Genomic DNA, 10,990 nt, shown 5'->3' with positions numbered 1-10,990 from the left:
GAGTGCTGGGATTAAAGGTGTGCGCCACCACTGCCCAGCCATTGCTATTCTCAAGAACTGAAATATTTGATATGCTTAAACAGCCAACTTTGATGTTTTCTGGCTTCCCTTTTCTGCAGCCTCACCCAGCCTCGTCCGTGGATGTGTGGATGTGTGGATGTGTGGTGTCTCATGCTTCCTCCTGCTCTGAGCCCAGCCTCGTCCATGTATGTTTGGTGTCTCAGGCTTCCTCCTGCTCTGAGCCATCTTCAAAGCCTTTGAATGCTGCCCACTGCCAGGGAGAGCTAAATGCTGTAGCTGAGTCCTCAGAGGACCTTCTGTGCTAACTACAACTCAGCTTCCTTCCCTGTTTTCTTGTCTATCAGTCCATCTTTACCCGGTTCCCAAAACTTTAGGTTTTCTCGTATCTTCCGTATTTAAATCTTTTTATGTCCATTTTTGGGGCCCAACTTCTTTTGTAAATGTACATTTCTCCAGCTGGGAGAATTTCTCTGTTCTAAAGTTCTTATGCATTTTTATTTTTTGTTATTGTGATTGTTTCTCTGGGTCAGTTTCCTTTTCTCTTAACCACCCTTGATGGTGCAGGCGTGAGGATGAGGACTAGGAGATCATGATCTGTCTCAGCCTTCCCAGTTCTGAGATTATGGGTATGAGCCATCAAAGCTGGTCTCACATCACTTCTTGTTTCTCTTGTCTTAAACGGACCTGGCATTTCTTTTTAGGTTTTTGAGACAGAGTTTCTCTGGGAAGCCTTGGCTGTCCTGGAACTTCTTCTGTAGCCCAGGGTGGCTTCTAACTCAGAGATTGCCTACTCTGCCTCTTGAGTGGTGACATACACCACCCAGGCCTGGCAATGGACCTGACATTTTTAAATGTGCCACTAGGTGGTCTTATCTGCTAGTAACTGTGTTTATTAGCTGTGTTGGTTACTGTAAACTTAGAAAGGGAAGTTGTAGCTCTCATGGCCCGTCTCTACCCCACTGCTCTCTACCTTGGCCAGTGTGTTGAGGGTGTGAACCAGCAGATGGTGGATCAGCTCCTCCTCCAGGGTAAGATATTGCCCTCTGGCTATCTGATGGTTTCTCTGAGTTTTAAGTGGAAAAAAAAAATTAAAATGTAGTTAACATTATAATAAAGTAAAAGCCTTAAAAACAGTCTTTCATAATATGGACAAACTCAATCTCTGGGCCAGGCAACAATTTATGAAATCAGAGCTGAAGGCAGCTGCAGGGCTGCTTTGTCTGCTATCGCAGGGCAGGCTTTATTTCCTGCCAAGTGCAGAGTTTGATGGCACTTTGACAATAAGGTAGGGGCAAAAACAAGATAGAGATGTAGTTTTCCTAGTAATGGTCTCATTCCTGGAGGAAAAGAAACACTGGAGCTTTTAGGAGCCCTTAAGCAATAGGGTGAGTGTGCATTTGTTACTTTACTATCTAGGTGCACAGGTATCATATGCAGACAAAGTGAGTGTGTGTTTGTTACTTTACTATCTAGGTGCACAGGTATCATATGCAGGTAGACATCTTATTAAGTCACAAACTGCCTTCAGATCCCAGATGCTTTGGAGCCTGTTCTTGTCTGCATGTCTCTCACAGTTCTGCCTTAGCCAAAGGGTCTTAGGAGACCAGGAAGTAGTTGAAACCTTTTGAGAACTGTATGACTTTATGATCCCTGATCAGAACACATGCATTTGCAAGTTGATGCTACTGCTCCTACTTTTTGTGAACTGTCACAGTTCGTGGAACCGTCACTTTGTGTTGCCTGCAGAGTGCAGTTTTTCATATGTTCATTACTATGCATCCCATACAGTAATTCTGATTAGCTTCTGTTAGAGCACTGGTACTTTTTGTTGACTTAGTAACTCAGTCTAATGTCCTGGAAAAGGCAGCTACTGACAGGCTGTCGATGAACTGAGGAGCTCTTAGACTTGGGGTCATTAGTCAAGTGACTTTAAATGCCTAGAAAAGATGTGTGAGCTACCTGCTCTCAGAGGAGGGAGAAGCTCTCCAGTAGTCTCAGAGGGAAGGTTCATCCACTTTCCAGCATAGCTTAGGTATAAATCTGAAGATCAGAAGAATGGACCGTAATGCAGCAGGGTGCTAGCTTGTGAGGGGAAAACTGGAAAGACCTGGTGCTACTGAAGGCTACCAATCAGTTACAGACCTGAACTCCATCTACCTGGGCTTAGTGGTTTTGTATTCACTAATCTGTTGGTTTAGAACACTCTATTTTAACTTTGTAACCTGAGATTGTTTGCCAGCCCTCCTTCCCATTTGTGCAGATTCAACCACTGAAGGAAAAAAAAGTATATATATTTTAATCTGTAGAATCGAGACTTGGTAGTATGTGTATGCCTTTAATCCCAACATTTGACATGCAAAGGCAGGAAGATTTCTGTAAGTTGGCTGCTTAGTTCTAGGACACCCAGAGACTCCTTATCAAAAGACATTTTTTTTTTCTTTTTTTTTGTTTTTTTGTTTTTAGTCTTTAGTGAACATGTAGTGAGGGGATCCCTGCAGGTGTTATGTCAGGAAGAGAAACAAAACTCAGGAAGAATGAAAACTGTTCAGATTGACTTTTGTCAACCTGGATCAAACTTCGGAAGTATGATGCCAGACAGTTTTTTGCCAACATATTTAAACCCAATATAATTTGGAAAAGGTTCTCAATATAATCTCCAGTGTAAAAGAAAGTATAGTTACATTGAAACTTAACTCAAAGTCCATGTCATTTCTTCCAGCCAGATAGGTTATAGATATAGGCAACCTGTATTAGCTTAAGGGCCTAAGGAAGGGTCTGGCCTGGATAGTGTGGAGTTATTTGGCCTGTTAGGCACCTCTGGGCCTGGTTGTGGGAGCTTGGAGGAGCCTCTGACTTGACAGGTAATGTAAGGGTCACTTAGACTGTTAGATGTCTTCAGTCCTAGTTGTAGAAGTCCGATGAAGGCTGGTCTGGTCTAGCTCAACAGATAACGCAGATCACCAGGCTGTGAATAGCCTCCCATTCTCAGCTTCTGGATGTAAGAACAGGCTTTACATATTTTTCTTTGAAAAGACAGTCATGTGTGCTTAACATTCCCTGTTTCCCTGGAGATCTGTGGATGCAAGGGCTTTCATGCTCCCAACAGTGTGCCAGTGTTTTCTTTATCATTATTTCCCAAGCAACAGGCACAGCATCATTCACATGAGAACCTGGAGTGAGCCCAGAGTCCGTCTCCATGAATACAGAAAGATGACTCTAGTTTTAAAATAAATTCTAGCCTATAGTTTGTGTTCAGTTTTACTTGTGCAGAGAGAGGAGGGGAGAGAGAGACTTGGACCCAGGGCCTTGGCATGTTAGGCCAGTGTCCTACTGCTGAGCCTTGTATTCTGTTTTATGATGTTAGAATGATGGCATGTTGAAAGCCTGCAGGTTTAATTGAGTGTGTCTCCTTTTGGTGTCAGATACAGGTGAAAGCGTGTTGATTTTTTTTTAATTTATTTTATTTTATTTTTTTTTGGTATGACCATAGAATCTCTCTTCTTATACATGCTTTTTTTTTTAAAATAGGAACTGAAAGACAATGGTGAATTGCTGCCTATACTGAAAGGAGAAAATTAGTGAACGTTAAGCATGGTGTCCAAGGACTGCAAGAAGTATTTAATTACCGTGGAACAGTTGATGACTTGGTCCTGCGAAGTGGACTGAGAGTAGAAATACGACACACTCAGCTATGCTCACCGTGCTTTACAAAGTTGTGCTGAAGAAACATGTTACATTTTCCATGAAGCAGAGAAGGCAATAAACTCTTCAGACCCAGCTAAAAATGATTGTGTGTAGAATGTGTCTTTGTAGTGATGTTTGTGTGTAGCATGTGTCTTTGTAACCTACAGTCACTGTCACTAATTCCTTTAAATCCCTTTCTTAACACATGGGTCTCTTGTAGCAATTAGGGAAAGAAGGCTATCATGCAGTGAAGGCCTCTTAGAAGCAGTGTGCTGCAGAGCTTGGAGAACTCCTGAGCCAGTCCAATAGCTCCCCTCACTGGCCACAGAGCTCCTCACGGCCATGGAAGATGAAACCAGAAAGCTCATCCTGTTACATTGCAGAAAGTCAGAACACCCTTGTACCAACATCCAGAAGAGGGAGCAGTAGTGACCAAAAGGGAAACACCCTTCCATCTTCATTGTACTGAATGTGCTAATTTTGCTTTCCAATAGGCGGAGAATATTCTAAAAGCCATGAAAAATTTAAATATATCCTTTCCACTCTGACTTTATGTGCATAAGAGACACTTGTCCCAGTAAGTTTTGCTGCACAACAAGCCTTTCGTAGGATTTCTGACTTCACAGCTGTGTGATCTGGGCATTTGCTGCCTGTGGGATGTTCTTAAATGACCATGGCCGGCTGATCTGGGCTGTGAGGCACTGTGTGGTGTAAAGGAAAGCAATGTGTGCCAGTTAACGGGATGAAAGCAGCCTCTCCAGAGCTTGGAGACTCTGCCTCTTAACCCGGATCCTGTTGCTTAAGGTGCTGCTTAGGTGGAGGGGTTGGAGCAGCGCAAGTTTTAGAGGTGGTTGGGGCCTGGCTTCCTAGGGCTTAGGATGTCTTGGGGGGGGGTGCCGGGGTTTATGGAAAATAAGGCTCTTCATTTCCGCTGAGAGAAATTAAAATGCAGGTTCTTACCAAGGCTCCCTGTGTGCCTCATGGAGGTCTGACTATATTAGTTACTTTCCTGTTGCTGAGATAAAACACTGGGACCAAGGCAGTTTCTAGAAGAAAGTATTTATTTGGGCAGGAAGAGTATGGTAGTAAGCCATAGGCATGGTGTCTGGGGCAGAAGCTGAGGACTCACAGTTGAAACTTAAGCATGAAGCAGAGAGAGGGAGAGGGAGAGGGGGAGAGGGGGGAAGGGGGGAGAGGGGGGGAGGGGGAAAGGGGGGAGAGAGGAGAGAGACAGAGACAGAGAAGAGAGAGAGACAGAGGAGAGAGAGACAGACAGAGGGAGAGAGAGGACTTAAATGGTGCAAGCCTTAAAACTTCTATCTCCAGTGACAGTCTTCCTCAAACAAGGCCACCTAAAACTCCCAAACAGCATTTTCAATGGGAGGAAGTCTTCAAAACCTGGATACTGGGTGAGGGGGAGGAGGGTGCTTTTTATTCAGGCCACCTGTAAGACTGGGTTTCTTTAATCTCCCAAACTGAGATTATTTGTACATGGCCTGTTTTGTTTTGTTTTTTTAATCTACCAGTGCCTCCTTTTTTATTGTATTATCTCACCTTACGCTATGTGTCCCAGTTTCTTTTCTGTTGTGATAGAACACCCTGACAAAAATAACTGGGAGGAGAAGTGGTTTATTTGGCTTACAGTAAGGAAGCCAAGGCAGGAACCAGAGGCAGCAAGGACAGGGTGAAAATGAATGCATTGAAGTCCACTTAGGTTCTAGAGTCAGCTCTGTTTCCAGCGTCTGCCACACTGATTCATTTCCTGAGGAAAGGCTGCAGTGTTTTATTGGGTGTGTGTTGGTGGAGACTTCCAAGTGTGTGCTGTGTAGAGTTGTGCAAGTGTGGACATGTCTGAACACACGAAGGCCCCAAATGGTGCTAACTCTTCCAAGGCCAAGGGAACATTCCAGAAGAGGGAGTGGAACTACCACGAAGTCAAAGATAATGCAGTCAGGAGGGCAGGAGGCAGGGGCTAGATGGGAAGAAAGGTCCGGAGGAGGAGGGGAATGAGCGTAGTGGGTATGGCTTGTATACAAGGACAACATTGTCAGAAGTCAAAATTCATCCCCAAAATAGTCTGACATGCTCAGAGTATATGGTTTATGCAGAGGTACACATCTAACACCTCTCCTGACAACTGAAGCTGAAGCTCAAAGCTTACAACTTTCTGGGCTTGGTGACACACTTGGAGTCTGGAAGGATCAGGAAGTGGACAAAGGCAATTCAGAGTTAGCCCGAAATACATGAGACTTTGTCTCAAAAGGTAAAAAGCAAAGGCTAGGAGGCTGGCAGGACTCAAGGGCACATACTGCTCTTGCAGAGGGCTCTAGTTTGATTCCCCGAACCCATGTCAGGTGTCTGAGAACTTCGTGTGTCATCTGAGGGCAGTGGCACACAATTAGACGTAAACAAACGCACACGCCCACACACCAGGACAGCCATATGCACAAAATTGAAAATGAAAAGAGAGTAAAGAAAGCCAAAATGCTTAAGATTTTAACATGAAAGATTTCATTCCTGATTAAATTTTAAAATCATTTTTCTTAAGAATGGAAAACTGGGACTGGTTTCCAAATTCAAACATTTCTGAATAAAAATGACGTAGTTCTTTGCAAGCACATCCCGCTTTTACTGCACACATCTGGTGTTACAAGAGCGGTCCCCACTAAGTCTTCAGAGCTGGTATTCGCAGCTGTTCAGATTTGAAGGACTTCTGGTAAGCTGGTTTTAAGGGACTTTAAAGAGCTGGACGGGTCATCATGGACCCTTGTCCCAAACCTGGTATCCTGCGGGAGGAATATTGGTGTGCGTAAGTACCCCTGCAAGGGTCCATGCTTTTAGATTTATTTATTGTATGTGCATGTGCGTTTTGTCTGCATGTGTATCTGGGTGGGTTGGTGCCTATGGAGGTCAGAAGAGGGTGTCAGATTTCCTGGAACTGGATGGATGTAGGGATGTGTGTGAGCATCATTATGAATGCTGGATCCTAACCCATGGCTTCAGCAAGAAAGAGTATTCTTAACCACCGAGCCCTCTCTTCAGCACTCTATTGTGTTTTTTAATGGAGAGAGCCCAGGCTGGGGCCGCATAGCCTCACTGCCTCTGCCTTCTATGTGTGCATAGAAGTCTAGCATCAAGTCTAGCAGCAGCTGCAATTCAAGCCAGACACGTGTCCAGCCCTGGGCTATGCCTGAAGCACCCTGTGCATTCTATAGGGGAACTGTGCCACCTAGAGGAAAAGGAAAAGCCTCTGACTTCTGAATGAGGTATGTGTGTGTGTGTGTATCAGGAGTAGGGTGGCTTTCAAAAGCTCCATGACCTACCATATTCGGACTCTAAGTGAGCCTTTTTATGCTGCCTCACTCTCATCTAAATGCTACCAGTGACTAATTATTAAACACACCTAATAGTTCCTTAAAAAGTTACACTTTTTAAAGTGCTGGGCAGTAGTGGCACACGCCTTTAATCCCAGCAGAGATTGATGAGGCAGAGACAGGTGTATTTCTGAGTTTGAGGCCAGCCTTGTCTACAGAGTGAGTTCCAGGACAGCCAGGGCTATACAGAGAAACCTTGTCTTGAAAAACCAAAACCAAAACCAAAACCAAAACCAAACCAAACCAAACCAAACCAAACCAAACCAAACCAAACCAAACCAAACCAAAAAAAAAAAAAAAAAGGTCACAGTTATTTTGAAGAAGTTGCAGTTTCTCACATGGACACTAGATGGGGATCTTGCCTGGATGATGATCATGACCTGGGTGTGGGTAATGTTTGGGAATAAGAGGATTGGTTGGTAATTTGGGGCATTAAACTAGTCTTTATGCTACCAGGCCAAGTTTTTCCTCAAAAGCAATGGCCATAGTATGCTGAAAAAGCTAGAAGAAAACTGGAAGCCTTCAGAAGCCTGCCATCTACCCCACCTCATATTAAAATATTCTTTTTCTGTTTTATTGAGATGTGTCTCCCTTTGTAGCTGTATCTGCCAGTCAGAAGGGTCTTATCCATAAACCATGAGAACCTGCTATACAAGGTGTCCACCACAGAGCAGAGGACAGTGAGGTCCAGGCTGGGCTTGGAGGTGGTGGCCACAGTGTGTCTTAGTGTGTACTCCGTGGCACAGAGAGTAAATGCGCTTGGACATAAGTATGCACACAAGGAAGAGGAGACTGGGAGACACTAGGGAGTGATGGTGGGTGTTGCCTCTCCTGATACCCACAGCTGAGACCTGATGCCTGGCATTCCCTAGAGTTCCTCTTCTGAGCTATTCTTGTCCGTCTCCCGGGAAGGAGCCTCTGATTCCTGTGGGGCTTGCACACATCTGCTGTGTGAGCTGTGGCTCCTTGTTCAGGAAGCAGGAAGGAAGCGTCTCTAAAGCTGGAATGAAAATAAAGCTTTCTCCCAGCACCCTCTTTGCTTGTGGATTTCTTTTTATTCTCTCACATATCACATCCCAGCAACAGTTTCTCCTCCCTCTCCTCCCCCAGCCTCTCCCCATCCCTTCCGCTGTACCTCTCCCCCAGGTCCCCCCACCCCTCAAAAAACAGCAGACCTACCAGAGAATCAACCAAACATGGCACAACAAGCTTTATAAGACCAGGCATATACCATCACATCAAGGCTGGACAAGGCAACCTAGTAGGGGGAAAAGGGTCTCACAAGTGGGTAAGAAAGTCAGGGACAGTCCACACTTCCACTGTTAGGACTCCCACAAGAACAGCAAGCTACTCAGCCATAACATATATGTAGACTGTAGGTCAGACCCCTACAGTCTCCACGGTCTCTCTGAGCCCCCGAGTCCCTGCCATTTGCTTCTGTGGACTGTATTCTGTGTGTGTCCTTGACCCTTCTGGTTCTTTCCTCCAACCTGTCACCCCCTCCCTCAACAGGATTTCCTGAGCTCTGCCTAAAGTTTGGCTGTGGGATTCTGCATCTGCTCCATCAGTTGCTGGCTGAAGTCTGTCTGGTCTCTTCAGGCAAGACAAACTGTTCGAAGGTTTTGTGGCTTTGAGGTGCTGCACAGTGTCATGAATAAGGACACGAGCATGGGTGTTTTCTTCCTCGAACTCAGAAATCTGTCTGCCTCTGCCTCCCAAGTGCTGGGATTAAAAAAGTGTGCGCCACCACCACCCGGCGTACAATGATTCTTAAACACAAGCACAAGAATGTTTAAATCGTATGTGGCACGTTTGCCTAGCATAGCCTCCGTGGGAGTGAATGGTGGGGGTCCTGCACAGAGTGGGTTTCGCTTGGTCTGCATGCCCCCTTCACACTCTTCCTTTGATGTGGGATGAGTAGGGCACGCGCTGGGAGTGGGTGGTTGCTTCCGGGTTCTTTGTGAAAGGGGAAGGTTGGTGTGTAGACATAATATGCATCTCGCTAATGTCACAAGCTCCGGAGCTGACACGCTCAGGATGTTCTTGCTCTCTGCAACATCACTGTCGCTTGATAGGGAGATGTGGTTGCTGGGCTGACACCTTTCTTGGTGCTTGCCAGGTGTAGCATGCAATCCCCTCACATCCTCTGAACACAGTCGGCCTTGATCCTGGAGAACTGCAGCTGTCCTCTCTCCCAAGCTACACAAGTGGGCTGTTGACTCCTCCCATCCTGCGGGTGGGGTGAGGAGGGGCATTAGGAGCCAGGGAACCCAGGGCCACATCCCAGCTATACCACATTCTGTGTGACCTTGCTGGGTCTTGCTCTAGGTCTGAGCTTCCATGCATCATGGGGCATTAGGATGGCCTACTGCCATCAAGGACGTTCTGCTCACAAGCTTGCTCCTTGTGTGGCTGCCCAGCTGGTCCAGTTCTGGCCCAGTTCTGAGATGTTAGCGTCAGGACAAGGTTGGACCCGGGCCTGACTGGCTGGAGACCCCTGCCCTTCACTGCTGGAGGCCGCCCTTAGTGTCCAGGCACGGCTTGGGGGGGCTCTCAACCCCCAACCCCAAGACGAGTAATAGTAGGTAATGCCGGGTTTCCTGTGCTAATTCAGCTTCTCTGACCCCGAGGTCCAGCTGAGGCCGCTTGTGACTTTGCAGGAACTAGCCTGGTGTCCTCCATACCTGGTCTATGAATGTTAGAATCAGCTCCTGGCTATAGGAGGCAGCGGCAGGTGGTTACCCTGTGTGTCCACGCGAGGGCGCTGCGCACCGCGGGCCGATCAGCCTCGCTGTCTGTAAGGGCTACCTTTGAGCACCAGAGGGCGCGCGAGGACCAAGGTTAGTGCAGCACCGACAGGAATGCGGTGATGGTGGTGGTGATGGTGGTGGTGTGTCTCTCCTGCCTCGCCTCTTGGAACACCCTGTTTTGAAATTCTACCTTCCTTTTTCCTTTACAGATAAAGCACGTGGAAAATTGAGGTTGACTAGCTGGAGAGCAGAGTTCACAGACCGGTGTGGCTGTCGCTTGTTGCCTGCCTTATTACCTGTTCGAATATCAGCGCTGACCTGTGACCTGTGACCCCTCCTTCTGCCCCCACACCCCTAATCCATTACCTGGTCCTTGGAAGCCACCTAGATAGTGCTGCTGACTTGCACTCTGCGGGAGCCAGCATCAGCTCTGTAGAGTGACGCCTACCTGGTGGGTAGCCATCAGCCTAGCCTAGGCTTTCAGGTGTCTGTATGGAACACCTCACCTATTCCCCGGCTCCACTTCACGGAGGACATACCATAGAGAAAGATGCCACCATCTCTATGATCTGTCATGGCCTGAAGACGTTTGTGAAACAACACTCTTCTCCTTTCCATACTATATTGCTTGGAAGTCAGAGACAGTTCACACCTGAGGGGCAGACATCCTTAGGGGGAGGAACAAAACTGGGATTCTGCTGGGGAATTTTTGGATATTCATCTCTTTCCCCAGCTTATTCTTTTGTCTAGCCATTCGTTCATATCAGGGTGTGCTTACCAGTATTTTAAACCTGCTGCGGAGTTCTGCTCTCTAGGCATGACATGACCTCGGCCATCTCAAAATCATTAGCAGCTCCAATTATCTGCATAAGATCCTTAGCCACTAACATTCCCTCAAGGCCGATGGGGCTGATAGGATATGGCTCAGGAGAGAAGGATGTCATTGACTAACAGGGACACTCTTCTTCGGAGGTATGGCTGCCCATAAACTGCTCATGTTCCTGTAAGTAACTCCAGTTAAATGTAATGATTAGTCAAGGTAGACTTTGGGGGCGTTGGTTCTTTGGTCTATTGCTGGCGCTGTGTTTGGAGGGAGACGTTCTTTCACCTTCCCCATTCAAAGTTTAGCAACAAAGGCCAAGGGAGTGAGGGCGTGGTCTC

General features: G+C 46.6%; 1 protein-coding gene across 1 annotated transcript in view; it reads left to right on the top strand.

Moving 5' to 3' along the window:
• The window catches only part of Glrx3 (glutaredoxin 3), a 29,475-nt gene extending 25,666 nt beyond the window's left edge, over positions 1-3,809 (top strand). The window contains exon 11 of the mRNA XM_028780239.1: positions 3,550-3,809. Coding sequence (XP_028636072.1) covers positions 3,550-3,600 — 51 coding nt within the window. The 3' untranslated portion in view covers positions 3,601-3,809. The remainder of the gene's footprint in view (positions 1-3,549) is intronic.
• Positions 3,810-10,990: the final 7,181 nt, after the last annotated feature.

Source organism: Grammomys surdaster, unplaced genomic scaffold, assembly GCF_004785775.1.
Source record: "Grammomys surdaster isolate TR1022 unplaced genomic scaffold, NIH_TR_1.0 366, whole genome shotgun sequence".
In the NCBI taxonomy this organism is placed as follows: Eukaryota; Metazoa; Chordata; class Mammalia; order Rodentia; family Muridae; genus Grammomys; species Grammomys surdaster.
Note: the sequence above shows the minus strand (reverse complement) of the source record. Positions and strands in the feature narration are given on the sequence as shown.